Raw genomic sequence first — 27,965 nt, forward strand, 5'->3', positions numbered from 1 at the left:
TGCACCACAATACCTTTTAATGCGGTGAGTTCGATCACAATCGTTGTCTTGATCGCCCCCTTGTGCCCATCACTAGTAAAGTCAGTCGTTGCTGAGCTGAAATACCATACTTTCATTCAAATGGACGATCAGCGAGTGAAGTCGTGCCCTGAGTCCTCGCTTCAGCACGCGTTACTCATTTAACAGGGTCATAATCATTGCGCTAGCATGAGTTTCCATTCTTTCTTACAGCTGAGAGATAATGGGAGTTGAAGCTTCACTCCAGAAGATGGCGATGGAGCTACTCTCATAGCTGTTTCGGGTGGTTGGACCGAGCTGAATGCAACTAAGAATGACGTCTGGGTTTGGAGCAGGAGCAACAGGAACTTGGCCTGTTTGACAAGTTTGCTTCAACATGTTTTGACGTAATGCAATAAGAAGCCACTTTAGTGGAAGGGCTCAAAATTAAAGTGCTTTTATTTTTGCTTTTATTTATTTATACCAGCTTTAGTTGAAACGCGACGAGTTCTGAAACATGGCAGACAAACAATGCGGCCAGTTAGAGGCAGTGGCATACTGATGTGGTCTATGCATGACTGAATTAAAACAGTAGAAGAAGACGTAATTTCAAGGCTGCGCCCTCGCTCTTCTCTGTTCACCAATCAGAAGTCCGGATTCTGAAGAGCTCGCTCTGGGACCTGTGGTTTACGGATAGCTTGGTAGCATTCGGACTGACACAAAGCTAACGCCAAAACACCGATTATTTAGACTCCGGTGGGATTCCAATTTAATTAACAACCACCGTGACACATCGGACTGCCGGTACCATGGTTGGAGTAAAAGTGATTGGGAGCGATCCTGACTTCCAGCCAGAGTTAGCGGCCGCCGGCTCAAGGCTTGCCGTGGTGAAGTTCACAATGGCCGGGTAAGACCAGCGCACCGATCGGGCAATGGAAACGCTTAAACGAGCCATGGTTTCAATATGAAATCCAGCAAATCGAGGGCTATCGTACTTATTACACAATTGTGTTCATTGTTGTTTATTTTTTTATTTTTTATGATTGGCTTTTGTGACTGTTTTGCTGACTTAAAACTGTAACAGTGTGGAGGCTAGCTTTAGCCGCCTAGCAGTGGCTCTTGCAATGACATAGCAGTTATTACAATAACATCTGTGTGAGCCCGTCGTCAATTATAGTCAAGCAGTTTTCTTACTACATAATGAGTGTAGCAACCGATGTTTTTCACTATTATTTGTTCACTGTAAAATGTAATTGCGATATCGTTTTCTTGTTCGTCAAGCGTTTACTGAACTATTGAGATCTACTGTACGATTTTCGTTTTTATGCTCTCTGCCATTTCTCTTCCATCTGAGTTTCCTTTGTGAAAACCTGACAATCTTGTGCTATTTGCTTGTGTTGAAGAGTAATCGGTGATTGTTAATCTCACTATAAACAATATTTCTCACTATAAACAATATTGCTCTTGAATTAATATATTTTTTCGTTTCATTGGCAGGTGCGGGCCTTGTATCAGAATTGCTCCAGCTTTCAACATGTTAAGTAACAAATACCCACAGGTCGTCTTCTTGGAAGTCGATGTTAATGTGTGTGTAGTAAGTGGCATTTTTTTCCTGACACATACATCATTGTTCACGTGCCATCAGTGTTATGTACATGTTTATTGTGATACTAATGAAAATAACTAAACTGTGTATAATGACTGGTAAAGGTTATCATTATTTATTTATTATCTTCCCAAACATGTTGGTTAAACTACTAGCTTAAATGTATTAAAAGTGGATTTATTTTTGTTATGTCTCACTCAGGCAACTGCAGCAGTCAACAGCATCACAGGCACCCCAACCTTCTTGTTCTTCAGGAACAGAGTCAGAATTGATTCATATCAAGGGTCTGAACCTGCAGATCTGGAAGAGAAGATCAAACAGCACACAGAGAATGACCCAGGAAACAACGAAGACTCGGATATTCCAAGGGGATATGTTAGTAGACCAGCATTTTTCTGTTGAAACATTTTGTGAATTGAGGTGTTTGGTTTGTCGGTTCGTGGAGTTTAGAAAAGACAGTACAAATCCATTGCTTAAACTGGATTATTTGAGTTGTGAAGCTCTTTTTTTATTTTGCTGTTCTAGATGGACCTCATGCCTTTTGTCAATAAAGCCGGCTGCGAGTGCCTCAACGAGAGCGACGACTGCGGCTTTGAAAACTGCTTAACGAAAGACACGTCTTACCTTGAGTCCGACTGTGATGAACAGGTGTGTTTATTGTTATAAACGTAGCCGTTTCTTTGCCGTCACATCCATATGCCCTCTCATATGGCCATCCTTAACCCATGCAAGAAATATACAACATAATACCACACAAAATGAGGGCTGTCTTGGTTACACGAGCAAGAGAGTCAATGAATTGCTTTTGCTCAGCTTTGTTTTCCACATCCAGAAGTGACAGAATCTAACTGTGTGACAATGTGCGCTTGCTCCAGTTGCTGATAACCATGGCTTTCAACCAGCCTGTGAAACTTTTTTCCATGAAACTCCAGTCCTCAGAGTTCGGTGAGTTCCCAACATAATCTTCAGTGTGGTGACTCAGATCCCTGTTGTGGTCGCTATTAATACCCCTGGCTGATTTCTTTCTGCTCTCAGCTCAGGCCCCCAAAGTGATGAAGGTGTTCATCAATCTCCCCCGATCAATGGGTTTTGATGATGCCGAACGCAATGAAGCCACTCAAACTCTGGATCTGACAGAAGAGGAATACAAGGAGGACGGTCTGATTCCGCTGCGCTATGTGAAGTTCCAGAATGTGCAGAGTGTCACTGTAAGAAGAATGCTGATGGGAATGTCATCCTTCACTTTGAAAAACTCCTTTAACTTTTTTTTTCTTTTCAGCTCTTTGTCAAGTCAAATCAGGGCGATGAGGAGACGACACGGATCAATTACCTGACCTTCATCGGAACGCCAGTGCAGGCCACCAACATGAACGACTTCAAAAGGGTACGCTGCTCTGTTTGTGTCAGGGTTGTGTGATATGCTTACTTATGTAGCATTCTTTGCGGCAGGTTGTAGGGAAAAGAGGGGAGAGCCACTGAGCAGCTCCGAGTGGAAGAGACAAGAATCCAACAGGTGGAAGCTGCAGAGGCTGCCAACTTGTCACTCATCTTCTGATGTCCTCCCAAAACTGAATTGTCCACCACTGATGATATATAATTCATTTGTATTGTAATTGTGATTTAAATCACTGTAAATAAAGCCCTCTTTTTTCAAAGGCATGTGTGTGAACTTGAAGTCACCTGAAAGTGAGCCCGAACCTGCCACAGTGGTTATCCTACAAGATGCGTGTGAGTTCCGGTATCAGGTGTCGAATGCCGCTATGTAGCGTTGAGCCGCACAGGTACATGTGGCCACTAGATGGTGGCATTTCGCCACGACGAAACTGAACCTGCGTCATTGTCAAATTTACGTTGGTAACACTCCTTACCGTTATGTTGCTGTGCCAGTCCGTTTTGTCTTCGATGCCCTCCTTGATGGTCTCGTCAGTGGAGAACCAGAGCTGTTAACCCTATTTCGCCTAATGTGCACGATGAGCATCCAGTTGTTTCTCTACGTTATCAAACATAATACAAATGTATTCTACAGTAATGACTGTATTGGCTTTTTCCGTATTCTCCATTGCTCTCTGACTTTGTAAGATTGAAGCAGCTCATGCAAAATTCTCGCGACAAGGGTTTAAAAGGTCCAAGAATCAAACAACTTTCACTGGTGACCAACTCTTAGTGACAAAGGTGGGGTTCTGAATTTGATAAGTAAACGTGTTTAACAGAGGTGACAGCAGTTGCATGGGCTCAGTTAATCTTGATCACCTGTGTGACTTCATATCCTCAGGAATATCGCAAAATTAGTGACTCTCCATCACTGCCTCATGGCCGAGTTCTGCTGCTTTAATATCCATTGCTATACTGTGTGTGTTGTTGCAGCTTCTGCCAGGAGCTTTTTTTGAGTTACTTTCTACAATGTACAAACTCATGACTTGAAGAGAAATTGCTCCACATATTTATCGATAAAGACACAAGCATTTACACTTATTTCATTTAACACGACCAGTGTTGTCATAGTCATTTGAGAATTTACATAAATAATCCGTTGTGCTCAAGAAGGACACCCCTCATTGCACAGGCACTTCAGTCTTGTTTTCAAAGAAGAAAATCTGGTGTTACAAATGATTTTACCACTGAATTAAGACTCAAGATATAAAACATTATTTTTATACACAGGCATCTTGCTCTTCAGACTTCAGATTTTCAGCTCAGAATTAGATTAGCATTATAACTCGTTCATTTCAGTCTCCCATGTAAATGATTTTAATGGTTGCAACATCTTGCTCATCTGTTATTCTCGTTCCATCAGTCTGTGCTGAGAAAAATGTTGAGTTCACATGAAGGATCCATGCAGTGATGCGCTGGTCTGTGTAGTACCCATCGTCCTCATCCTCACCAGTCTTCCCCCTCTGACTCTCCTGACAGTCTTTGTCGTCTGAGCCCTTTGATTCGGTTTCAGCAGCCGAGTCATCCGAGCAGGAATCTTTCTGCTGTCTTGCGTCGCACAGACTGGTGCCAGGAAAGCTTCTTTGTTGGTCCAGACTGTCTGGTGCTGCCAGAGTCAACCAGGCATCACTTGGGTGCTGTCTTTTGTTTCCTTCCACTCTGATTTTATCCCAACAATGAATCGATTCTGAGGTCAAGACATGTAACTCTGCATTTTGCTTCGCCATCTTAGCTGAAGGAACGCATGTCTTCACTCCTCTTTTCTCCTTTCTTTTAGAAGTTGGGTCCACAGCTACCTTCCTTGAGTTGCCTTTAATTGGTGGCAGGAGGACGTCGGTGTGTGTTGCTGCCAGAGTTTCCCCTGTAGAAGACTTGTTTTTGTTCAAGTTGTACGCAATATTGCGACAACCTAACGTTACCTGCAGATTCAAGGCTGGTCTCTTTGATCTGATGAACCCCGTCCTCGGGTTGTTCATGACCACCTTCTTTCCCTGCAGTCCTCTCATGGTCCGAGTTTGACCTGTCGCCCGGGTCCATGCTATACTGATTGGTCTGCTTTCTATTTTATACTTCCAGTCCAGCAAGACACCGCCTCCTACGCTCGCACACTTCGCTGGAGCGGTCACTTGATCTGTAACAGTAGCCTCAGTACGCTGGCGGCACGCCTGAAAGTCTTAGAGACACACAATCAGAGAAGTTTCAAATTCTGATTCTGGTCCAGTTACACTATTCAGTCTTGTCTGCTGGAGCTGACATTGCACACCCCAACCAAGCAAGAGGTGCACTAGCAGACCACACAGTCATCACTATACATTGACTTAAAGTTTGTTGTTTTAGATAAACTAATTTTACACTAAATACCTCCTTTAATTTCCACATGGAAAGTTGTGGTGCGACACAATTTTGCAATATTAAATCGAATATTAAAAGGGCCAGGATGAAGAACTCCCATGAATCCATCGTTTCCTACAGGCCCAGTTTGGATGGCAAGTTCTAGAATTTAGGAGCCACAACTGGAGGATAAATGCAGCGGTGCCGCATCTTCAATTATGAGGACTCAGTCTGTCACAGTGAAGAGAGAGCTGAGTTAAATATTAAGAACCGATCACACTGTTCATGACTGCAGCGTCAAAGTTGGAGAGGTATAGGAAGAAATATAAAGCAAATACGGTGTGAAACCCATTCAGGTACTCAATATTGTTGTGTCGCACTGTGATTAGCAAAAAATAAGAAGAATATTTTAGCTACTAGACGGAGGTATAAGCATGAATTTAAATGTAAAAGAAATGTGATTGTCTCCAGCTCGCTAAAACAAACTAGAGCACACATGTCGAACAGGACGCAAATGCCCAGCAAAGGGGTTATTCAGCACCAACATAGCGCACATGCAAGTCATCTGCTATAGAGTTGCTTTTGATGTATTGTGTTTTGGTTGTTGACATAAAACACCAGCAGCACGAGCCAGCCTGGCCGTCACAGTGAGGTCACTTGTTCCACTCACAAACCAATCCTGGCAGTGTCAGGTGGGAACACAAGCATCACCGGATACACAGGTTAGTCTCATTTATCGTTGGGCTGAAGCACTTGTGACATTTTTCTTCACTTCCGTCAGGCTGATGTAAATGGACAGGATTATGTGGGTCAGAGCAACGCATTGTCTGGATATTGGCAAAATATTCAGAGACATGAATGAATCCCCATCTCTTCACCTGTTCAGTGTAAACAATAAAAGTAAAACAATAAAGTAAAATTTATAGAATCGTATCATTAGTAATTAGAAAAGCAGATCATACAATGAATCCAAATTGAGACTGAAAACCTTTGTCATCATGACAAATTGCTCATCAGTGATGTTGTCTTCTTCTTCTTATCTAGGTTGGCGATTTTTGGAGACAGTAGTACATTCCTGAAAACAGAAAAGAGCAACGATTATGGTATCAGAGAAGGTTTACTTGCCTCTACACAGAATGGCCAAATGCCATTATGCCATGACTTCTCATTAAAAAGGTGGTACGTGAACTCAGAACATTGGTTTAAATAATGAGAATATTAATAACATTATCAATAATTATGTGAGCATAATTACTCAAATATACGCAAATATTTGTGTTTATATATATAACAAATGTATAATCACTTCATTTTCATTAAAATGTATGGCAATTCTGACAACTATCAATCCACTTATGGATCGGATCACTCATTTAAGATGCTGATATGTTTAAGATAAGTGGATCTGGGGAATATTTATTTAATATTAGACTTAGACTTTCTTTATGGTCATTGCACAAAAACATATCACTGTATTATGGCAATGAAATTTCGGTCTGAGTTTCCAAAAACAAAACCTTTATGTCCAAAATAAATAAATATCAGATAAATACTAACAAAAATGAATAAATACAGAAAATATAATTAAATAAATAAATATCAGACTGTTCATGAGTGCAGCATCAAAGCGACATCATCCACATGAAATTTTACCATCGAGCTTGGTTAAATTGGGGAGCCTCTTTGAGACCTCCTCCCTCCATGTTCCTTCAGCTGTGTGCTTCTCCTCCAGAGGATTCCCAACAAAGACCAGGTCAGAGAGGCTGGGCAGGTCAGCCATCTTGGAGAACTCTCCTGCAAGTGAGGAACACTGGCTCATTAGGCCAATCTACAACATCGGTAACTGCACTTCACTCTAACATGAGCCACAACAAATATGTTTGTTCTCCTTTCTGCAGCGAGTCCACTTTTTCTCTTTCAGAATCTGCTTTATGTTTCGCTTTCTACATACATTAAACTACAGAATGAGTTCAATAGCTTCCTATAAAATACAGAAACAGCAATACAGATTAATTATCATAATACATCCGAATTGCAAGCTTCATGCTCACCCCAGTCTTTGACCAGGTTGTTGGACATGAACAGAACCCTTAATTTCTTCATATTCTGTATTCCGTCCAGCTTCTCTATAGAGTTGTACGAAATCCACAACTCCTCCAGTGTGTCCCGCACTGCCTCCTGCGACACATAGACAGGAGTTAGAGTAATATGTCTGTAGCAGACAAACAAAATGAATGCATTTCACTCACCAGGCCACTCAGCTCTGTGATGCAGTTCCTACCCAGAGATAAAACCTTCAGGTTCTCTGATGAGGCAGAACATGACTTCAGTGAAAAACGTTTCCTGTAGATTCTGCTTGAAGTCATCAACACTTACTGAGGCCGTGGAGATTACTAATTTTCTTAATACTATTGGTGGACAGGGACAACGTCCTGTTCGGGAATACAAAAAAAACCTCACTTAGTTCACACTGATTTGTACTTGATTTGGTGTTTACTCTGAAGACAAGAACTCTCACTCGCAGTTGATGAGTGTGGAGAGTGAGGCGTCCATCCTTTCTATGGGAGGGATTTGACCATAAAGCTTGACATGAGTCTGGTTGCTCGCCTTCTCTCCTGACTTCTCCTCCTGCATACACACACACACACACACACATATGTTTGTATTGCTATCCCTGTGGGGACATTGTGAGGTTGCTCATTGACATAACCCATCCCCCAGCCTCTCACCCTTAACTTAATCCTCCAAAACACACGACAAACATTAACCAGGACTCTTAACCAAACTGAAACCCAATTACAATCACCTTGTTATTGTTGAAGTCTTCATCCTCAAATTGACCAGTGGGGACCGTCAAAAGGTCCCCACAAAGACATAAGGTCCCCACCAGGATAGTGTTTTGTCAAGAACTGGTCCCCGGAAGGCAGTAAAACACGGCCACACACAACACTCTCACTCACTCTAACACATTGATGGACAACAGAATAATAATAGAGAGACAGATAACGAAATACATTGTTTCAGAATAACACTCTAATAAAGGCCATCTAATCTAATCTATAATAGCAGGGAACACCAGAAATAATACAATTTCTTGTACTAATAAAAGGCAATATATTCCAATCTAAGATTAATACTGTCAGTTTGGTGTTGCAGCAAGTCTGTTCTTCTAAACTTTGAAGTCTTTTCTCTGGCGTAATCTTGAAATGTCTGTGTCACATCCATTTTCTTGAAATGACGGGTTTTCATTTCCCTTGTCAGTGAGTGTGCACGGTGTGCATATGTCTCAGTGTGGCTCGAGCTTATGGTTAGCAGTCCACTTCTGGCTCTAAACTAATTTGACTCACCCATTTGATCAGAGCGTCCTTGACTGTTGCCTGCAAACATCATGTAATGGAGTTAGACACCATCAAACAGTTAAAATTGTGTGTAATGAACTTCGGAAGAACTTTTAAATAAATAAAAACAATGTGAAACAACCTGACGCGGATAAAACCCATATCTGAGTTCCATTCGATAAGAAAATGTTAAAATGTAGGAAATGCATTTTCAATGTTCATCATGACAAGCTTGTGTTTTCTATAAACGACGGGGTCTAATAAGAGATACATTTTGGTGTAGCTGACATCATTCCATTTTTTTTGTTAGAACGCAAAATATGCAGGAAAGATACTACTCTTACTACTTGAAAAATTGCAACAAAAGTAGCCATTAAAATGTGTACCGTCTTGAAACGAATGTGGTGTATTGGACTAGTTGCAGAAAAGAAAGCAGAAAACTTTACTGACCATGTCGATGCTGTGTATCGGTTGCCATGACAATAACAGGAAACGTGTGCGCATGCGCGCTTTGACGCGATGTGGTACGCTACATTGGTTGAAAGCATTATATTATTTGAAAATAGGATTTTTGTTCATATATACATGTTATTATTTAAATATGACATTGGTTTTATTTTAAAGCACATCTTCAACCTGTAGCTAATGAAAAACATGCCTTTATCTTACGGCAATTAATAAACAATCAGAGACTTTATCTCACACGTTCAAACATTATTTGTCGTTAGTTTGTCGGAAATTTCTGAATCGTTGCATCATATCGGGATTTCCTCGCGATTGCTTCACCACATTGACGGACGTTGATTTCGGCCAATCAGATTGCCTGTCAGGAATGCGTCTTCGGGGGTGGTTCATTCCTGTCTACGACAACGAGCTGCGGCACGGCTGATGCAAACTTGCCCATCGGTGTGTGTCTGACACGCGTCTTCATCGCCTCGCACTTCTGCGTTTGACATCTCCGGCGGTCAGCTCTGTTGAAATGGCGGAAGAGCTAGGGACAGGTGTGAAACAAGTCTCTATGGGTAAGCTAAATGCTCTGCGCTCGCGTTAGCTAGCTTGCTAAACAGCATTCCCATTGTGACATGCGTGTAATAGCATGCTAGCTAATGCCGGGTTCTGCTCTTGCGCGATCATTGGAGTTCCTGTAGACGTTTTAATTCACATTCGGCCATGGCATTTCATTTTCAGCGCGGGGGTTGTTTAAAGAAAACGCCTGCGAATTGAAACACGTTGTTCAGTATGTCATGACAGCTGTCATTCAGTCCATGAGCCCAACTGGGTCTCGCTTGTCCGTGTAGATTTTCAAGTCAACACTTCGCCAGTAAAATGGAATTAACCGCATATAACTGCTTTCATCGGATATATATTAGTATTTTCAGAAAAGAAGTACAAAAGTATGTCATGTTTGTGGGTTATCATGATAGTCATACAGCTTTCTGGTTTTGTGGGGGTTTAATGGGAAGTGCGACGACATGTACCGAAATCGAAAGCAGAATCTGGGTTCAAGACAGTTGAGTATTTTTCTGAGATCCAGCAACGTGATGCTAATCTTCAGAAAATGTATTGTCCTTCTCTCACTATGTTCTGTTTCATTTTCGATCTTCCTACAAAGTTGCAATAATGAAACTTGGCATAAAGGACAAGCGTAGTAACAGTTTTTCCGTGTGGTCAATACCCTATTGTTTTAACCATAAACGGTTCACTTCCTTATCTTGAGCTGTGTCCTAACTGTGATTTAAAATGATCTGAAGCATGCATGGCAGCATATTTCCTCCTTTTGTTTAAAAAGTTTATGTCAGCACAAAAAAAATTAAGTTCCAGTCTCAATAATGACCAATTGTTCTGCTTCTCAGGTGAGCTCTATGTTTCGGACAAATGTGGCAACGACCAGGATGGAGATGGCTCGGAACAAAAACCCTTCAAAACTGCTCTTAAGGTGACTGTCACTGATGCTTCTTACAATCATATTTTATTTATGCGTATTTTAGTGGTTGTTATAGATCGTTCAAAAGGTGCCACATTCAATTCCGTTATGCCTCTTATGGGTTGTTTTTGATTGACCACCAACAGGCCCTGCTGTTTTTTGGAAAAGAGCCTTTCCCAACCATCTATGTGGACTCCCAGAAAGAGGGCGAGGTGGGTGAAAAGCGTATTGTTCAATAAGCTTTCTAGTTCAGTGTAGTTCCTGTCAATGTGCTTGAAAATCAATTTGGATTGAAGTGTTTTATTTCGCACTGCGTGAATATGTTTTTGAAAGAATGGATGATCCTTGTGTATAATATTTGACCTGATGACTGACTTTATAATAGTGTACAGGTTAGGGCCCAACAAAGACTTACTGTTGTGTTTGTGTTAATATCTAATCGCCAGGCCGTAAATGATGGTTCTCCATATCACAATAAAAGATAAATTGCTTTTATCTAACAATGTCTAACAATTCGTCACCTAATGGCGCCAATTCATTTTCTTCTACGTATTCCTATTGGGTAACCTGGAAAACAAGCACAATGTTACTATCGCGTCCAACTTTGTCATTAATAGGAGTTTTCCATCACTAGCTGATTTTATTGTCAGATGTTTTTTTAAATTTATTTTTTAAGCATATTTTTTTCTATGCAGAATTAGTTTTTTTTCTTTCTTTTTGTGTAGTTTTGGGTTATTTGTATATGATATCTGTGACTTAAAGGGAATAAAGAAATTGATGAAGAAATAATTTATTGTTTACTCTATTGTAATAGCATGTGGTGGAACAGGAACCGATGGAACTTTGTGGGGGGTAAAAAGACAAATGTGTTCTGGAAATCTGAAAACCTGAAGAAATAAGAAAGTATAAGAAAGTCAAAATTTTTAGACTGTAAATTCATGGCATTAAAGTTCACGTTGAATAAAAATGTCTCAACAGTGTTTTCAGATGTGCTTCCATATCCCGGTCCACTTACACACTACCTGTGTATTAAATTATTTTGTAATCGTGTCCCCTATACTGTGTCCTCTCAGCGTTGGGCTGTAATCTCCAAGACTCAGATGAAGAACGTGAAGAAGGCCTTTAACCGAGAGCAGATGAAGAACGATGCCAAGGACAAGAAAGAGGTTCATTTCCAACAGTCTTTTTAATTGATCTTGTCTGGTTCTTAATGCATGTGTGTAGTTAAATGGTGTATACCAGCCTTACAAAATACTTCTGCTGCTCAAAAGATTGCCATCCACTGTGAAATTTTCACAATGTGAAAATGTTTCATATCGGTTTTTACTGAATGATTTTCTTGACTGAGGTCTAGATACTAGCAGACTAAACGGTGACAGGAAAAAGCTGCACAAACTATACCTTGAAAGAGGGCCAACTGTGTCCTCAGCTCCACTCTTGACTGAGGGCACTGGGCAGCACAAAGACTGATCCACCCTCGCTGCATGAAGGAGCGATTCCACCGTTCTGTCAAAAAAAAAATCACTGCACTTTTTATTATTATTGAGAACAATAATGGCAATCTAAGAATATTATGTCCCCCTCTATACTTGCTATTTTAAACAAGCATTATGTCTGTATGTTTAAATCATTCTGCGCAGGCTGAAGACAATGAAAGGAGGGAAAAAAACCTGGAGGAAGCCAAGAAAATAATGATTGAGATGGATCCTAGCCTGCCTGATCCTGAGACGGTGAGTCTTAGCAGTCTTCTCAACTGCTTTATTAAAAATTTTAACTTGAGGAGGTTGAATTTGGCCCATCAACAGGTGGCAGTTAAGAATCAACTGCCTGCTTGAGATATTTGAGTTCAGCACAAGAAAGCTGCCTTGAGAATCTGTTCTGGAGACAAGCATGGCTCTCTGTGTTTGTTGTATAAGATGAGTTAGACTTTTCACACAAAGTCAAGAACGTAACTGTAGTGCTGCTGTGAACAAGGTCAGTTTTCAAGCAAATTGAAAATTGTGAAGGTCAGAGTGTCTGCCAGAATTTTTTGTAACTTTGGTTACTCCCCGTAAATCAATCAGAATGCAGCTAATCTAGAAGAGATCCATCAGAGAAACAAGGAAGCATTCCTTGGTAGCTTTCCAAGACCACTGCGATGACCTGTGTTGTGTCTTTCGCATTTTTCGATGTTTCCACTTTGTTTTAATACCTTTGATCACATGAGATTTCCTCTGCACAAAATAGATCTCATTCAAGCCGTGGTGGCGTGCCAAGAATGTTAACATGTAGCAGTAGGTGTGGCTTTATAAAAGGCTCTGTATGTACGGTATCTATTTTAGTTTGCACTTTACATGACGCTGCCCTTTTATATTTTGAAACCCCTCAAATCCTTGAATGTTTCCAGGTGAAAATCCATCTTCTGGAGGCAAAGAGAGGTCAGAGAGTGAAGGTGTTTGGTTGGGTCCACCGATTGAGGAGGCAGGGTGAGTGACAGTTTACTTGTGTTCTGTGTTTTCTTTTCTTCAACTGAGGTCCCTCCTGTTTATATCAATTACACAGGGAAAAACCTGATGTTCATCGTGCTGAGAGATGGAACTGGTTTCCTCCAGTGTGTCCTGTCTGATAAGCTGGTATTAACACTTCTTATATACAAACACGGTCGCACTTTAGACTAGGGAACATTTACGTCCAGCAGAAGAACATTTATCAATCAGCTGTTGACTGACTTTCTCTTCAGTGCCAGTGCTACAATGGCGTGATTCTGTCCACTGAAAGTACAGTTGCTCTGTATGGGACTGTGACTCCAGTCCCTGAAGGAAAATCGGTAAGTGAACCCCCCCATGTATGAGAGTTCTTTATAAAGCAGTGGAATATGTGCCTCTTGCATTTGACTAATGGAAAAACAAAATGTTTTACTTTATAAGTCATAAGATCCCTATGTGGCTGTGTTTCTAGAGCCTAGATTATTTTAACGTCAAATATTTTTCCAAATTTAGATGCTCCTGCAGTGTCTGTTAATAAACCGTCATCTTTTTAGACACCAATAAGTCGTGTTATTAAAATGCAGTGGTGACAGACAGCCCTGTTTGTCTTCTTCTCCAGGCGCCGGGAGGTCATGAGCTCCACTGTGACTTCTGGGAACTGATTGGTTTGGCCCCTGCTGGCGGCGCTGACAACCTTCTGAACGAAGAGTCCGATGTTGACGTCCAGCTGAACAACCGACACATGATGATCAGAGGGGAGAACGTCTCCAAGATCCTCCGAGTCCGATCTACTGTCACTCAGTGCTTCAGAGACCACTTCTTCAGCCGCGCCTACTACGAGGTGAGCCGCACGTTTCAGTTCACTCTGGATTGTTATTCCGTTTAACCTGAAAGCAGTTTTTTTTTAACAATGACTTCTTGTTTGTGCAGATCACTCCCCCCACGATGGTGCAGACTCAGGTGGAGGGTGGCTCCACACTCTTTAGTTTCAACTATTTTGGCGAAGACGCATACCTGACGCAGTCGTCCCAGCTCTACCTGGAGACATGCATACCTGCGCTGGGCGACAGCTTCTGCATCGCCCAGTCCTACCGGGCTGAGCAGTCTCGCACTCGCAGACACCTGGCTGAGTGAGTGTGACACTCTCCACGCCTTCACAAGTAGCTTTGTCTGGCACAATTTGCATTTCTAAACTCACCTAGTAGTAAAGAGCTTTTCAACCAATAAAATGGCAGTTGCTTATTTCAGGCAGAACTGACACGACTTGTTTTCTTGTCAGCGTTCCAACACCACAGCTCTTTCCAATTTCATTTTACAATCTTGTCTTTCTTGTTGTTACCAACTTCAGTGTATTATAACTGTGTTTTAGGATCATGCTCCAATTCACCACATGAAATGTTTGACAGGTGTATTTAGATATATGTCATACTGACCCAGGTTACAAAATATATTTAACAACCAAATAACATCAGTATTTGCGCTAAAAACATTTGACAAACCTAACAAACCATGGAAACATCACAGAGTCGTAACCTCTGAACAGACACAATGTATTTATGGCCAAAGGTTTTGGTTCAAGCAGTGCCTGCTTTATCTCCACTCTGCTTGCAGGTACACTCACATCGAGGCTGAGTGTCCTTTCATCACCTTCGAGGATCTCCTCAACCGCCTGGAGGACCTTGTTTGTGACGTGGTGGACCGAGTCTTGAAATCACCAGCTGCTCAACTGCTCTACGACATCAACCCTGTACGTCACATTAGCTGTCTGCAAGCATCTGTGGCTTTGAAAATTAATGTCAGATCCACTGAATACTATTTAAGAAGCCATTAGATTTATATGAAGGAAATATACGTACGAGTATGAGACAGTGATTGTAGACATCATTATGCAGCGTCTCACTCACTCTTGCACCATCTTTGTTATCAGGACTTCAAACCTCCCAAGAGACCTTTCAAGAGGATGAACTACACTGAAGCCATCGAGTGGCTCAGAGAACACGACATCAAGAAGGAAGATGGCACCTACTATGAGTTTGGAGAGGTAAACATCTTTTTTCTACTCTTAAAAACACCAGCAATGACCACTGGTGATGAAGCGATGAGGAAAGCTGCAATTGTTTAGTGTGAAGTGCAATATAAGCCTTAACCACTAGGGGTCAGTGTTGTCTGAACTTCATGGAATCCGTTTTCCTTGGATTAAAAAAAAAGCGGTTCGCGGAGAACATCTGGAAATAGGATGTGAACAGGTGTCTGTCCATGTTTAGGACATCCCAGAGGCTCCAGAGCGATTGATGACAGACTCCATCAACGAGACAATCCTGCTTTGTCGCTTCCCAGCTGAGATCAAGTCGTTCTACATGCAGCGCTGCCCTGAAGATCGACGCCTCACAGAGTCGGTATGTCTCGCCAGAAATATCTGTAGCTGAGAAGCACCTGTTTGCATTTTTAGACTTGAAAGACCAGTCTTTGTTGAAGGATCCGAATGGAGCGTTTTCTGAGCTTAGCAGCACACAGGTGTCGGGCTCTAACTCACTTTGTCATTGTGTGTTCGTCAAGGTGGATGTGTTGATGCCAAATGTTGGAGAAATTGTCGGAGGATCAATGCGTATCTGGGATCCTGAGGAGCTGCTGGAGGGATACAAGAGGGAGGGTATTGACCCAACCCCCTACTACTGGTATACAGACCAGGTAAAGACCGTCATTGATGTCCAACTGTGTATTCATACCAACCTTTATCTGTTGTAGCAGAACAAAGACCTTGACCTACAGCTATTTAAACGAAAAAAATTGCAACCAGCGGTTCTTTCAAAACCTTCTTACCTCCCTTGTTTGCTGCCAGACTTGCTATATATGGGGACAGCCAAGGACCTTATGTGGACCAGACTAACCAAGCCAACTTTATATGTGTGTTAGGAATGAAAACATTAATGTCAGAACCTTGGTCACTGTGAGGATGCATGAAGCCCACTTTTCGGAACCACTCAGAAGGTGCCATGGCATTTAGAGCGTGTGGTTGTGTTTTGCAACAACTGTGGCTGGAAGCACAAATATTCGCTCACTGAGCATGAAAGATTTCAGCACTGTCGAAGGACAAAGGTTTAAATTAGCTTACCTTTGCCTGGCTTTTGACAGTCTTTGCTGAGGGCTATTTTTACATACAGTGGAACCTCGGTTCTCGACCACAATCCGTTCCAGACGGCCTTTGAGAAGCGATTTGTTCGAAATCTGAATCAATTTTTCCCATTACAATTAATGGAAAAAGAAATAATGCATTCCAAGCCTTAAAATAGGCTTTTGTAGGAGTGAATGTAGTGACGTCTCTCCAGAAGTGAAGAGGTGCCCGGTGCGTATCCAGCTCTGAATGTGCGCTTCTGTGCAGTTTGGCTGTGACACAGTCATAAACCAAGTAACGCTCTGTCCCAGACTCGCCTCATCCCTGTCCCAGCTCCAGCCCACAACAGGACATCAAACCCTGGAGTGAGCGCTCCAGCACCTCCCCTGTGACACTCTACCACGGTCCAGTGTGGAGACAGGAAAGGTTTTACACCTCAATATGAAGAAAAAACAGTCAGTAAATGTAGCTAACGGGACACGTCTGCATACAGAGGCTGTGTTATACACAATAACAAAGCGCGTTGTGGGTCAGCTGATCGGTCCGTGCATGTTATGGTTTTTCCAGCTTTTTTCGGGGCCGTTCGAGTTCTGGATTTTCGTTCGGAATCTGAAGCAAAAAAATCTCTAAATTTTTGTTCAAACTCTGATTTGTTCGAATTCTGGGACGTTCGAAAACCGAGGTACCACTGTACTTCATTTTAGGACTTGACGACTATGGAAAAAATGACAGTCGAGATTATGTTTTATTCATATCGTAATCACCATTATTCAAATGATTATTCAACGATTTAATATTTTGCTTTTGTTTAACATTCAAACTTAATTGAACAATGAACTACGCTAAAACAATGCGTAAAATATTAATATTTAACAGTTATATTTAGCCATCATGTTGGTTAAAGGTTTCTCTCTCGTAACACCAATAGTTTGCCTTTAGAGAACTGTGGAGACAGGAAACAATATTTGGTTGTGATGCAAAGATTTTTCTGCTATGATGTTGTAAGCTGTGGTGTCACAATCCAAGTTTTTTTTAGTCATTTTTCATGCGATCATGAGAGAAAAGAAATCACTCCTTTGATTATAAACCTTCCATATTTAAGCCCTTTCACTGACAGGCTGAGCTGAGGGTCTCACTCTGTGTAGCAGGCTCACCGTGCCTTCCAGAGTAGCTTCCCTCCGGTCAATTTTCACAGGGATGAGGCATGGTGCGGCATTTGGGTACATCGGGACAAAATGACAACAGCTGGGGCGTTTGACTAGATATTTGTTCATGACGATTATGACGTTTTCATAATCGTAGAAAGACATACTCGTAATCCTGATAAATATTTGATTAACTGACCAGCCCTGCTTCTTTTTAAACTTTCAAGATTTCCATGAGATAATAAGTCACATTGAAACTGCATTGAAGTTTGATTGTTGTATACGCCCCTGTTTTGCATGGATGCTGACGTGTTAATGTGCGTGTGTGTTTCAGAGGAAGTATGGTTCATGTCCCCATGGTGGTTATGGCTTGGGACTGGAGCGTTTCCTCACCTGGCTGCTGAACAGACATCACATTAGAGATGTCTGCCTGTACCCACGGTTCATCCAGCGTTGCCGGCCATAAGCAAGGCTTAATATTCTTGTCCTGAACAACCACATTCTCTGGCCCAGTGTCACTGTTGTTTCATCATGTTATCTAAGTATGAGGCGGGAAATCGACCACAAGAGCTTAACTTGTATCTCGTGTTTCTTGTGTCTGCTGCTGTCTAAAAGCGCTGCACTCAAATAAACCTGGACACGTACACACAACGTCTGCTTTGCTTTTCCTCCTCCTATTTGAATGCTTTTATTGGAATGTCTGATCAGATTTAGCGGGGTTTTTTTGTCCAAAACTCAACAACAACTGAATCGTCTGTCACAGACACACACCTGATTTATTAGTTGTTGGTAAATTAAGACCGATGGACTGATCAAAGAGAACTCTTGGATTAGTTCTTCACGACATACAGGCATGTCCTGGTGTAAAATCTTTCCAACGCTGTGTGGGTGTGTGTGTTAATGGAGTCGGAAGGAAGATATGACTTCTCAAGTGTGGCAAAACAAATATAATCGACAGCCACATCGTGTGAGTCAGTGACGTTAAATGGTGGTCTTTTGTGTTTTCATGAATCATTTTTTAAAAATCATGTTATTTAAAGCAAAACATTTCGATGGGCGTCAAGAGCGGGGGGCGTGCACCTAGTGTGACGTCAGGAAACGATAAGGATCTTTGTCAAGTCCGTAATAGGAAACAAAATACACAGTAGACTTTATAACAATAAAAGCCAATGACGCTGTCCGCTAAACGCGTATATTTGCTCAAGTTCAGATAAATGGCCGGGTTTGCCTTTTCATACTAACACGCATCGTGAGATCATTAAAATTACGGACTATATTGCCTATTTTGGCATAATGTCTTGATAGAAATATTTTATTTTGAAAGACTGCACCGGAAATGCAAATGGTGTCACTTGACTTGGTGAAAGTGTCACGGCCAACTGACAGAGCTGGAGGAATCTGGTTGAATGCGTTTCAGGACACGCACGCGGCTGATACAGTTGTGGGGTCCGGAGCGGGGGTCCAATCATCGCCCCCCATCAGACAGAGGCTTATTCGGCTTGGAAACAGAACACTAGGACGATGGCAGGGCTCGGGAGCGCCGGACGCTTGGTTCAATGTGAGTGTCAACTCGGGCAGACGTGCATGTGTAGCCCTCTGTCTACAGCCTGTAACTGTGTGTATAGGACGACACGTGTCCTGCTTAACCGCTGCTGCATTTGAGCGAATGTTTTCATGTGTTGTGTGATGTGTTCAAATGAGCAGTCGCCCCTGCTGCAAGCCGGTGACATTGGAAGCACCGATTCGTACACAAAGTGTTAGCTAACACTGTAGCAATACAACATCCGGCCTCAGTTTTCCACAATAGAATTTCGCCTCGGACTTGGACATATGTTGCATCGATGTATTTAAAGCGCCTGTGTTTTAATTAATCCTCGAAGTAGGCGATCAGGAACCACGTATGCGTTGCCCTGGTACTTCCATATTTGAACACTGTTTAATAAGCGTTTTATTTCTTAACTGTGCTCTTGTTTTCGTGATGCACCGCTTACATCCGCCGGCGACCCCTGTCGTTCTGACACGCCTCCACCTTTACTTTAGGTTACACTTCAACATTATGTTATATAATAGACTTAAGCCGTCCTAGTGCTGCGTTGAGGAACTGTATTTAGACGATCTCAAGCAAATTCTCGCTACGGTTTATACTGCACGAGCGGCGAAAAGGACCACATTTTTACCCGTTACACAATTCCCATGTTGTCAACTTGCGTAATTTGCCAGCGCCCCCTGTGGCTGTTATATGTATTACCGACGAAATATATTGCAATGGGTAAGTAATAATAAAATGACAGCTGCGTTAGTGTTTTCACAACGATACTGTAATTCTGTAAGTGCATTCTCTAGCGATCAAAGTTTTTCTATGGTTTTCGTCCTGACCTCTCGTGGGTCACCATAGCAGTTCTACCTATCCTTCAAAGGTCCTCCCGAGTCCCACCTCTCCTTGTCCTCTTTTGCCACATCATTGAACTTCACTCGTTCTGCTTCTCCTACCACCTGGAACCGTCAGCATTCATCGTCCAACATGCTCCCTGCCTCTGCTCTTGTCTTCTGCCAAACCTTCTGCGTCTCGCCTCCCTAACTTTCTCTTCATAGTTCTTCTGACTCTCTCCCTACGACTTTCTCAGTATCTTCAACTGTCTTAGTATCTGTCTCACTCTGTCACATATATATCAATGATTGTGCTTTAGTCTTCGTTGTTTTTCGTCCTTCCCCAGTTGCCAGAAGCAGCATCAGCTGGAGTGTGAGGAGACAATCCACGGCTGCAGCAGTGGCCCAGAATGTGGCTGCAGAAACACAGGATAACAGGTAAACATCTGAGGGTGAGGGCAGTTTGCAGATGTATGATTTATAACTTGGTGTAAAATTAAATGCCGTGGTGCATATAATCCACAGATAGTGTTATATGTTTCAAAAATTACGGAGAACAAATAAGTATACAAAAACCAATTGACATTTAAAAGTTTAAAAGTACAGTATGTCCTCCTTTAAACTATAGTATTTTCTATTTAATACATAATGAAGAAATAAAAATGAAGTGGATCTTCTTTTTATCTTTTTTATGTAACTTTGAGTGCTGCCACAGAGAAAGTCGACCTAACTGTGTGATGTTTTTCACTTGATCAGGAAGCCAAAGACAGGTATCCTGATGCTGAACATGGGAGGACCCGAGAAACTGGAAGACGTTCATGACTTCCTGCTGCGGCTCTTCATGGATACGGACCTGATGAAACTGCCTGTGCAGAAGTACGATTTCAAGACACACGCGCACACAGCTTAAAACAAACCACTGTCAGTTCCTTGTTTCGGAACAACATCCTCCTTCCTCAAACATCAGTCAAGCGTATCTTTTCTCCTCTCAAAATTGTTTGAATATTTGTCTGGTTACTACACTGAATGTTGTGTGAAACACCGACGCATTCGTCTGCCACCATGCCAACGCTAGGTGTTGTTGCTGCCTTGCACTCCTCCCTAATGAAGTGGAAGTGTGGCTGGCCCAGTTGAATTTTCCACCATTAGGTCCGACACTCTTGAGTCTTTCCTCTACGGTGGTGTGGACCTGCGTGTAGTACTATGGGCACCACTGGCATCTTTGAAAACTGAAACATAGAGACAGTATTTGTCAGCTAGAGCTGCTGAGAGTTTAATCTGCGCTTATGTTCCAGTAACTTGTGCGTTTGCAAAGCTAGAGCATGTGCTGCTGTTCTGTCTTGTTGGTGCTTGCAGCTGGTGGTGACTCTTCTCAGCTAGGTGAAGTATGGGGCACTGTCGCAGTCACTAGTCTGGTGCAGGGTTTTTATTGACAAGCAGCACCTCTCCCTACAAACGGTTTAATTCAGTCGTTAATAATATGTTTTTGCTCTGTGGGAGGAAACCAGAGTTTCTTAGGGCACGCCAAGTCTGCCCAGGGAGAAGACACTATCTTTAATCCAAACGTTTCCCTGATCTGATCGTCGGTCTCTGCTCTGCACAGCAAACTTGGTCCGTTTATCGCCAAGCGCCGCACACCAAAAATCCAGGAGCAGTACAGCAGGATCGGAGGAGGATCGCCTATCAAACACTGGACATCCATGCAGGGTGAAGGAATGGTGAAGCTGCTAGACAAGATGAGCCCAGAGACAGGTGAGGCACTGAAGACCATGCTCTTCAAGAGCGGTTGTTTGTACATTACATCGTAAGATCTAGGGGCTTTTCACACTGCGGAGGTTGTCTCGGGTGCCCTGAGTCCAGTTCAGGCGATGTCCTTGTTCCATCTCAGCTGGCCGTGCTCTGCGCAAAATAGCTGGTTTGTGACCCACGATGAAGCACGTTTCAAGGAAGTCGTCATCTGCCACTCGACACTAGGGTCTTGAGTCCCGAACCTATTTATGACTATCGGCCTGACCACCACCTTCTTAACTCTGAGTCATGGTCACCTCAGATATTAACTGGTCACTGAGCTCCACCATGGCTGTAACAGAATGTGGTGTTTCACAGCCAAAAGTAAACCAGTGTTATCATCTTTATTTTACAAAAAATAATAACCGTATATCCACGTCGCTCTCACAACACGTTGAACAAAGTGACAGAGTACTGACGATCGAGAACATTTGGATGGATAGTCTGGTAATCTTCAGTAACTTCAGACAAGCCAGCGTCTTTCCTCCTCGCTGTTCACCTCATGCAGACAGCTGAGCAGCTGTGAGATCACAGCAGTGAAAACAGAGCACAGCATGATTCATTTACGTGAATTTGCGGGTCAATAATATGAAATGTTTGTCAGTCTAATAAAGGCGAAAACACGTGAGTTACACACCTCACGTAGCAAGTCCCAGGCCACTGCTCTGTTCAATGAGTCATGTAGCGCCGAGTCTCAGAAAGACACTCCTCCGTCAGAGAAAGGTAGGTCCCTCACAATGGTCAGTGACGGTGGCTAGAGATGCGTGTGTGAGTGGGAGATAGTGACTGTGTGAAGGCGTGGCTGCAAACACGCCTGAGCCGCACCTCACTGATATCTCAAGACTGGATCTTCAACAGTTGAAATACTGTGGTGTCCACGTAGGGATGGGCACTGAGACGAAACTGTCAGTGAAAGACTTCACCAGCGGCCGACAGGTTGACTGTTGTGTGTTACTCCATTTTGGTTTCAGACTTTCAATGGGAGATCACTCCTGTGACGCTACAAGTCCGTGTTTAATCGAGAGACTGCATCAGTCTGAGGATCTGAAATTTTCCACTATTATTGATCATGAGCATACAATTGCTCAGCCCAAATTCCTCGTCTTGCATGCCGCATTCTTCTCCTTTGCTCACTTAGTCGCGTCTGTATTTGCTTTATAGTAGGGCTGCAACGATTAGTTGATGTCATCGATGACGTCGACAACAAAATCTGTGCATCGATGCACCATGTTCTGTTGGTTTAAACACACACGGGCCGCAGGATGAACAACAAGAACTTATTGAGAAGCAGTGAGAGATTATCATATTCTCTGGAATCATTAATACTGTATATGTTAATTTTTGTTCCTTCAATTGGTTCCTGACTGAGGTCCAACTCCAACTGGCCACCGTCGCTGCGCGCCCCAGGCTCTGCTTCACCACCTCCGACTGACCGCCTCAGTCACAGTCATGGAGGAGTTCGAGCGACGGGTCGTAGTGTTCAAATGTCTGGCTTCGTTTTGTTTGCGAAGACAACGTGTCTTAAGGATGAGCAAACTCCTTCGACGCCATGGTAGAATGATGAAAGAGTGTTCCGTGCTTTGGTTAGCACTTCAACCTGTAACTTAGTGATGTCACACACGTCACGTCTGCGCTACTAGAGTGAATTTTTTTAAATATATTTATTTATTTATTTTTTACAAGTGTCCACAGTGTCTCTCCTCCTAATAATAACTGTTTTATGCTTCACAGGGTTAGTACTTGTTCCTGAATTATATGTCATTATTTTAATATACTTGTTTAACAATGTATTGTGTCCGTAGTCTGAGTGTCACAGTGAGATGATTTAAGCAACTTTAGGTTAAACAGAAATTCAAAATAGGTACAAACAAAGGTAATCCTGATTAGTCGACTAATAGAAAAAATAATGAATAGATTAGTCCACAACGAAAATAATCGTTGGTTGCATAGAGGAGTGAGTAGTGGTCTGTCAGTGTGACTACTTGTTTCATTGTGAACATAAGTATGTTTTCTGCTCCATGTCACCCGTAAATTTGACTTTTTAAAATGGCTTCTTTGCAGCACCTCACAAATTCTACATTGGTTTCCGGTACGTCCAGCCACTGACGGAGGAGGCCATCGGGGAAATGGAGAAGGACGGAGTGGAGAGAGCGGTGGCCTTCACACAGTATCCTCAGTACAGCTGCTCCACCACAGGTGACCGACTGTCGACACTGAAGAGTTTTGGGTGAAGTGCATTCGCCAGCACACGGGACCGATTTATTTTGAAGCTTCTGGTATATTTGTGCTGTTTTCAGGCAGCAGTCTGAACGCCATCTACCGTTACTATAGCGACAGAGGCGACCGGCCCAAGATGCGCTGGAGTGTCATCGATCGTTGGCCGACACATCCGTTGTTAGTGGAGGTGAGGCCCAACTGCACAGTTCAGCCTGACAACAGGATGCAAACTGAACCATCAGCTTGTCAAGTCCCGGATCATTCAAGGCTCTTTCTGTTGTAGTGTTTTGCAGAACATGTCCGCAACGAGCTGCTGAAGTTTCCAGAAGAGAAGCGGGACGACGTTGTAATTCTCTTCTCTGCGCATTCCCTGCCGATGGCTGTACGTGTTCGAATATTACTTTACCTTACTTGGTAGACGCTGCAGTCTATTGTGAGATGAATGCTGCAATGGCGCCATCTAGCGTCTCTGAGTTGAACGACCACAAACTGGCACGGCTGTTACTTACCATGAGGCCAAATCGAGGCGGACTCAGGTCGATTTTAGCCAATAATACTTGGCTGTACAGAGACAAATATTGGAAATTTTTATTCATAAATATACTCCCCATCCTCAGGGACAATGTGTTGTTCCAGGGATGTGGAGTTAAAGGATGTCATGTTGATGTCTTGTGCGTTTGCAGTTTGTTACAATTGTGTAGAAAGATTTCTAATGTTTTACACGCACAAGTTGGCCTGTACATGTGTGACGTCATGCCTGAGATCTGGGTTCCAAACTCATTGACAATGTTGAGTCAGTTTAACTGGTAATACGCTTGTCATTTTGTCCCTGCAGTTAGAACAACAGTGTATAATGCGTCGGGTCGAGCCTGTTCACAAAGCTTTTTGTGTCCTCTGACAGGTTGTAAATAGAGGTGACCCATATCCTCAGGAAGTCGGGGCGACTGTCCAGAGAGTCATGGAGCGACTCGGACACTGTAACCCCTACAGACTGGTGTGGCAGTCCAGGGTGAGTGGGCCACTGACACTCACACGTCCAACCTTGTTATGTGGCCTCCAACTGCTATTCATATGTAGTGTACAGTTTAAATCAAATTCACGACACGTAACAGCACCAGCAAAAGTAGGCTTGCAATAAAGGATGTTAGTAATATTAGTGTACAAAGCTTTGCGTTTCATCAGGCTAGAGATTATAAATGTCTAGAATTCATCTGGAAAACTCCAATTCCATGAATTTGATAAATGATGGTAAGGGTGAAGGGTAAACCAGACTGTCTCCTGTCTTGTGTGTCAGTGGTGAAGGAGGACTCTTTAATGGTTTTGAAGCTAACCACAGCAGCCCACGCATGAATTCAGTTATTAGATTACGTTTAAAATGAGTGCCATTTGCTTACTGCCAGAAACATGTTTGGTTAGCTGTGTTTCAAGTTTTAGCTCCCATCATACCACTAGGGGGCGCTGCCATCTCTCATGTCTGAACTTCGCTGCTCCAGAATGCACTGCTGCTGCGCTGAGCGGATCAGAGTAACTGTGTGTCGTCGACCCCACAGGTAGGACCCATGCCGTGGCTCGGACCACAGACTGATGAAGTGATCAAAGGTCTGTGTGAACGAGGGAAAAAGAACCTCTTGCTGGTGCCAATTGCCTTTACCTCAGACCACATAGAGACGCTGCACGAGCTGGACATTGAGTACAGCCAAGTGCTGGGCGAAGAGGTAAGCAGATCCCACCACGCTTGATGTCTGTACCCACAGATGGGTTGAAGACGTTCTCTCTTCTGTATCATCAGTGTGGAGTGGAGAACATCAGGAGGGCGGAGTCTCTGAATGGAAACCCACTCTTCATGAAGGTGAGCACACAACAAACTGAAATCCTGTCTCTCACTCACTTGCCTTCACTCCTGCCTTTCTGCTGACCGCGTCTCTTCGCCTCACCTCTCTCCCATTTCACCTGCTTCAGGTCTGTCTTCTCCCAAGCAATCTTTCTCACAAATCCCCCAGCTCTCAGCGCTTGCCGTGTGAGTGTGTGTTATTAAGCGAGGGCGGATCAATGGGAACCTTTCCAGCTGACTACAGTAGAACTGACCCGCCCGACTGGCTGGGCAAACCCGCCACAGTCCCAGACCCCAGACCCCAGACCAAGAGCCTGCGCGCACGAGTCTGTGTGTGTCTGGGAATCAATATCCAGTGGGTGATTAGTTGCTGGTTACTGGAGGATTTCTTCCTTGGTTTTAGTTTCTCACTCAGCTGAATCTCTCTGCTGCAAGCTGCAACACCACAAACTTGGCTTTTCATGCTGGGCTTTCATGCACGCAGTTGAGTGACTTCTGTGCGAAATATACTTACTCCTTATTAAAACTAATTATTAGAGCACCACCTTGTAAATCCTCTGAGCCAGGAGTCACCACACCGTTCCAGAAAGGGCAGCAGTGGGTGCAGGTCACTGTTCAAACTGGACAAACACACACAGCTTAACCACTCTTATCCAAAAACAAGTCTGCAGACACTTGAGTGGTGGAGCTGTGTTGGGTGGGAGCCTAGGCCTGCACCTACTGTGGCCCTTGAGGACCAGACTGGACGCTCCTGCTCGGAGCTCTCTGTTGTCTGCTGAGGATAAACCTAAACCGAACTTTCTGCTGTGTTTGCAGGCACTCGCTGAACTGGTTCAGTCTCACCTCAAGTCCAACATGCCTTGTTCCCGTCAGCTGACCCTGCGCTGCCCGCTCTGCACCAACCCCACCTGTGGAGAGACCAAGGCCTTTTTTGCCAACCAGAAGCTCTAACACACACACACACACACACACACACACAGCTCTTCCTTTAGTGTAAACTACATGCAAGGAAACGGCTCGCAACAAATGACAGCATCAAAAAAATGCAGCTCCGTAAAGCTGCGTTGCGGCTGTGGAAACAAGCCTTCTGCTCCTGCAGCCCAGGACAAACGCACATCTGTTAGAGTCCTGCTTGTCAATCAACAGCCCAGAATGAATTGGGGTAAACGTGGGAAGAGAGCGGTCAGTGTTGCTGTGACAGTGGTAACAGACCCTGGACTTCCTGCTTCAGATATTTGTTCTCTTCCCTCAACATCTGCTCAAGCAACCGAAGCATCACGCTCACTCGGCTGTTTTAGGACCCTTCTGTCAGCCAGGAACTTTCTTGTCCTTGAAGGCTGTAGGAGAAGAATCTCTGTGGTGAGGTTCCTTCAGGGAACAAGCCTGCGAGAGCTGCATCCAGTCCAAGCTTGTTTACATTCCACCTCGGGCCCCTTGTTCAACCCTCCACCTGTGTTAGCGTCACACTGGTTTGTTTTTTCCAGCCGCTTCTCTTTACCTTCACAGCTCCTCAAAGCAACAAACAATTGTATTTGCCCACTAAATGCGAACCAGTAGTTAGAGTCTCATCATCTGTCTGATAACTAAAAACCAGACATCAGAATGATGTTGGAGTGAAAGAGACTTTTCTTTTGTGTGTCTGTTTGGCAGACAAAGGCTGGGTTTCTATAAATGTTAGCGTTACCTTGACAATGTGCCTTTCACACCGGCTTACAAGTAATGGATACATGTGAACATGTATACGTGCAGTGGTCACTTCCTGCGTGCTGTGATGGTGATGGAGTCCAGCGCTCACCTGTCAGATTCCACCACAGTCACAGCTGCTTCGTTCCTGCTGTGATCTGAAACGCCGATTGTTCATCCACGACAGGAAGCACTTGTGAACACAGCCGTGTTTAAAGCTGGCTATTCACATCCGTCAGAGTTGTGAGATGTCGTTGGTGCGGCCATGGTGCTGGTGAGGGGCTTCATCTCCCCCTGCCAACTCTCATAATCCTGACTGTGTCTTCCAACGTCATGCAAACCGTCTGACTTCGCTGAGTTCTTGACTTCTTCCACCGGGTTCTCTGGAATCCAAATTCACTTCAGGTCACAGCAGGATGACGAATGGTTCTTTTCTCTCATTCTTACTGCTTCTTTTCATGGCTGTGTGATGTTCTTTAGTGCTTTGGTTTCGACTAATTTATTTTTGTTTATGTGTCAAAGAGCACATGAAGCGCTTGTCTCGTACATTTATTTTTATAACTCATAAAAAATGTTGAAAGATGCTATGGTGTGCTAAAAAGTCTTCCTGTTGAATAAAACTTAAAAAGGAAAAAATTAAACTGTATGTGATGCTGTCTTTGTGGACTATTTCCTTCCTAATAATTTATTTTTCTGAACTACACTATTTCTTTCCAGAATATATATTGTA

At 43.2% G+C, this 27,965-nt stretch overlaps 4 protein-coding genes across 4 annotated transcripts; 3 read left to right on the forward strand and 1 right to left on the reverse strand.

Moving 5' to 3' along the window:
* The first annotated feature begins 646 nt into the window (after positions 1-646).
* Positions 647-3,258, forward strand: txnl1 (thioredoxin-like 1). Its single transcript, XM_053886848.1, has 8 exons — positions 647-904; positions 1,495-1,591; positions 1,805-1,978; positions 2,129-2,251; positions 2,479-2,548; positions 2,639-2,811; positions 2,883-2,987; positions 3,053-3,258. The coding sequence occupies exons 1-8, from the start codon at positions 807-809 to the stop codon at positions 3,080-3,082; spliced, it is 870 nt and encodes a 289-aa protein (XP_053742823.1). The 5' UTR covers positions 647-806; the 3' UTR covers positions 3,083-3,258.
* Positions 3,259-6,405: 3,147 nt separating this feature from the next.
* Positions 6,406-8,737, reverse strand: LOC128766861 (dynein axonemal light chain 1-like). Its single transcript, XM_053878412.1, has 7 exons — positions 8,713-8,737; positions 7,884-7,993; positions 7,742-7,797; positions 7,615-7,670; positions 7,417-7,543; positions 7,019-7,159; positions 6,406-6,440 (listed from the first exon to the last, which is right to left on the reverse strand). The coding sequence occupies exons 2-7, from the start codon at positions 7,916-7,918 to the stop codon at positions 6,406-6,408; spliced, it is 450 nt and encodes a 149-aa protein (XP_053734387.1). The 5' UTR covers positions 7,919-7,993; positions 8,713-8,737.
* An 814-nt stretch (positions 8,738-9,551) lies between these two features.
* Positions 9,552-18,000, forward strand: nars1 (asparaginyl-tRNA synthetase 1). The gene is made up of 15 exons (XM_053874761.1): positions 9,552-9,725; positions 10,557-10,639; positions 10,774-10,839; positions 11,701-11,793; positions 12,268-12,357; positions 13,014-13,092; positions 13,169-13,239; positions 13,347-13,433; positions 13,712-13,933; positions 14,023-14,222; positions 14,704-14,839; positions 15,020-15,133; positions 15,357-15,488; positions 15,649-15,780; positions 17,684-18,000. The coding sequence occupies exons 1-15, from the start codon at positions 9,683-9,685 to the stop codon at positions 17,813-17,815; spliced, it is 1,680 nt and encodes a 559-aa protein (XP_053730736.1). The 5' UTR covers positions 9,552-9,682; the 3' UTR covers positions 17,816-18,000.
* Positions 18,001-18,725: 725 nt separating this feature from the next.
* Positions 18,726-27,881, forward strand: fech (ferrochelatase). Its single transcript, XM_053877365.1, has 11 exons — positions 18,726-18,907; positions 20,064-20,154; positions 20,473-20,592; positions 21,320-21,468; positions 23,566-23,700; positions 23,802-23,908; positions 24,005-24,103; positions 24,623-24,730; positions 25,272-25,436; positions 25,511-25,570; positions 26,369-27,881. The coding sequence occupies exons 1-11, from the start codon at positions 18,871-18,873 to the stop codon at positions 26,501-26,503; spliced, it is 1,206 nt and encodes a 401-aa protein (XP_053733340.1). The 5' UTR covers positions 18,726-18,870; the 3' UTR covers positions 26,504-27,881.
* Positions 27,882-27,965: the final 84 nt, after the last annotated feature.

This window comes from Synchiropus splendidus, chromosome 1 (assembly GCF_027744825.2).
Source record: "Synchiropus splendidus isolate RoL2022-P1 chromosome 1, RoL_Sspl_1.0, whole genome shotgun sequence".
Classification (NCBI taxonomy): domain Eukaryota; kingdom Metazoa; phylum Chordata; class Actinopteri; order Syngnathiformes; family Callionymidae; genus Synchiropus; species Synchiropus splendidus.

What these genes read in the sequence shown, in the direction of transcription:
- txnl1 (XM_053886848.1), top strand. Translation starts at nt 807, where the DNA reads ATGGTTGGAGTAAAAGTGATTGGGAGCGATCCTGACTTCCAGCCAGAG. An exon ending in TCGATGTTAATGTGTGTGTA is followed by an intron (nt 1,592 to 1,804) that starts GTAAGTGGCATT and finishes TGTCTCACTCAG; the next exon opens with GCAACTGCAGCAGTCAACAG. An exon ending in CGGATATTCCAAGGGGATAT is followed by an intron (nt 1,979 to 2,128) that starts GTTAGTAGACCA and finishes TTGCTGTTCTAG; the next exon opens with ATGGACCTCATGCCTTTTGT.
- LOC128766861 (XM_053878412.1), bottom strand. Translation starts at nt 7,918, where the DNA reads ATGGACGCCTCACTCTCCACACTCATCAACTGCGA. An exon ending in TCCACACTCATCAACTGCGA is followed by an intron (nt 7,798 to 7,883) that starts GTGAGAGTTCTT and finishes ATTCCCGAACAG; the next exon opens with GACGTTGTCCCTGTCCACCA. An exon ending in TAGTAATCTCCACGGCCTCA is followed by an intron (nt 7,671 to 7,741) that starts GTAAGTGTTGAT and finishes CTGCCTCATCAG; the next exon opens with AGAACCTGAAGGTTTTATCT.
- nars1 (XM_053874761.1), top strand. Translation starts at nt 9,683, where the DNA reads ATGGCGGAAGAGCTAGGGACAGGTGTGAAACAAGTCTCTATGG. An exon ending in CAGTCCCTGAAGGAAAATCG is followed by an intron (nt 13,434 to 13,711) that starts GTAAGTGAACCC and finishes CTTCTTCTCCAG; the next exon opens with GCGCCGGGAGGTCATGAGCT. An exon ending in TCAGCCGCGCCTACTACGAG is followed by an intron (nt 13,934 to 14,022) that starts GTGAGCCGCACG and finishes TTGTTTGTGCAG; the next exon opens with ATCACTCCCCCCACGATGGT.
- fech (XM_053877365.1), top strand. Translation starts at nt 18,871, where the DNA reads ATGGCAGGGCTCGGGAGCGCCGGACGCTTGGTTCAAT. An exon ending in GTACAGCTGCTCCACCACAG is followed by an intron (nt 23,701 to 23,801) that starts GTGACCGACTGT and finishes TGCTGTTTTCAG; the next exon opens with GCAGCAGTCTGAACGCCATC. An exon ending in CACATCCGTTGTTAGTGGAG is followed by an intron (nt 23,909 to 24,004) that starts GTGAGGCCCAAC and finishes TTTCTGTTGTAG; the next exon opens with TGTTTTGCAGAACATGTCCG.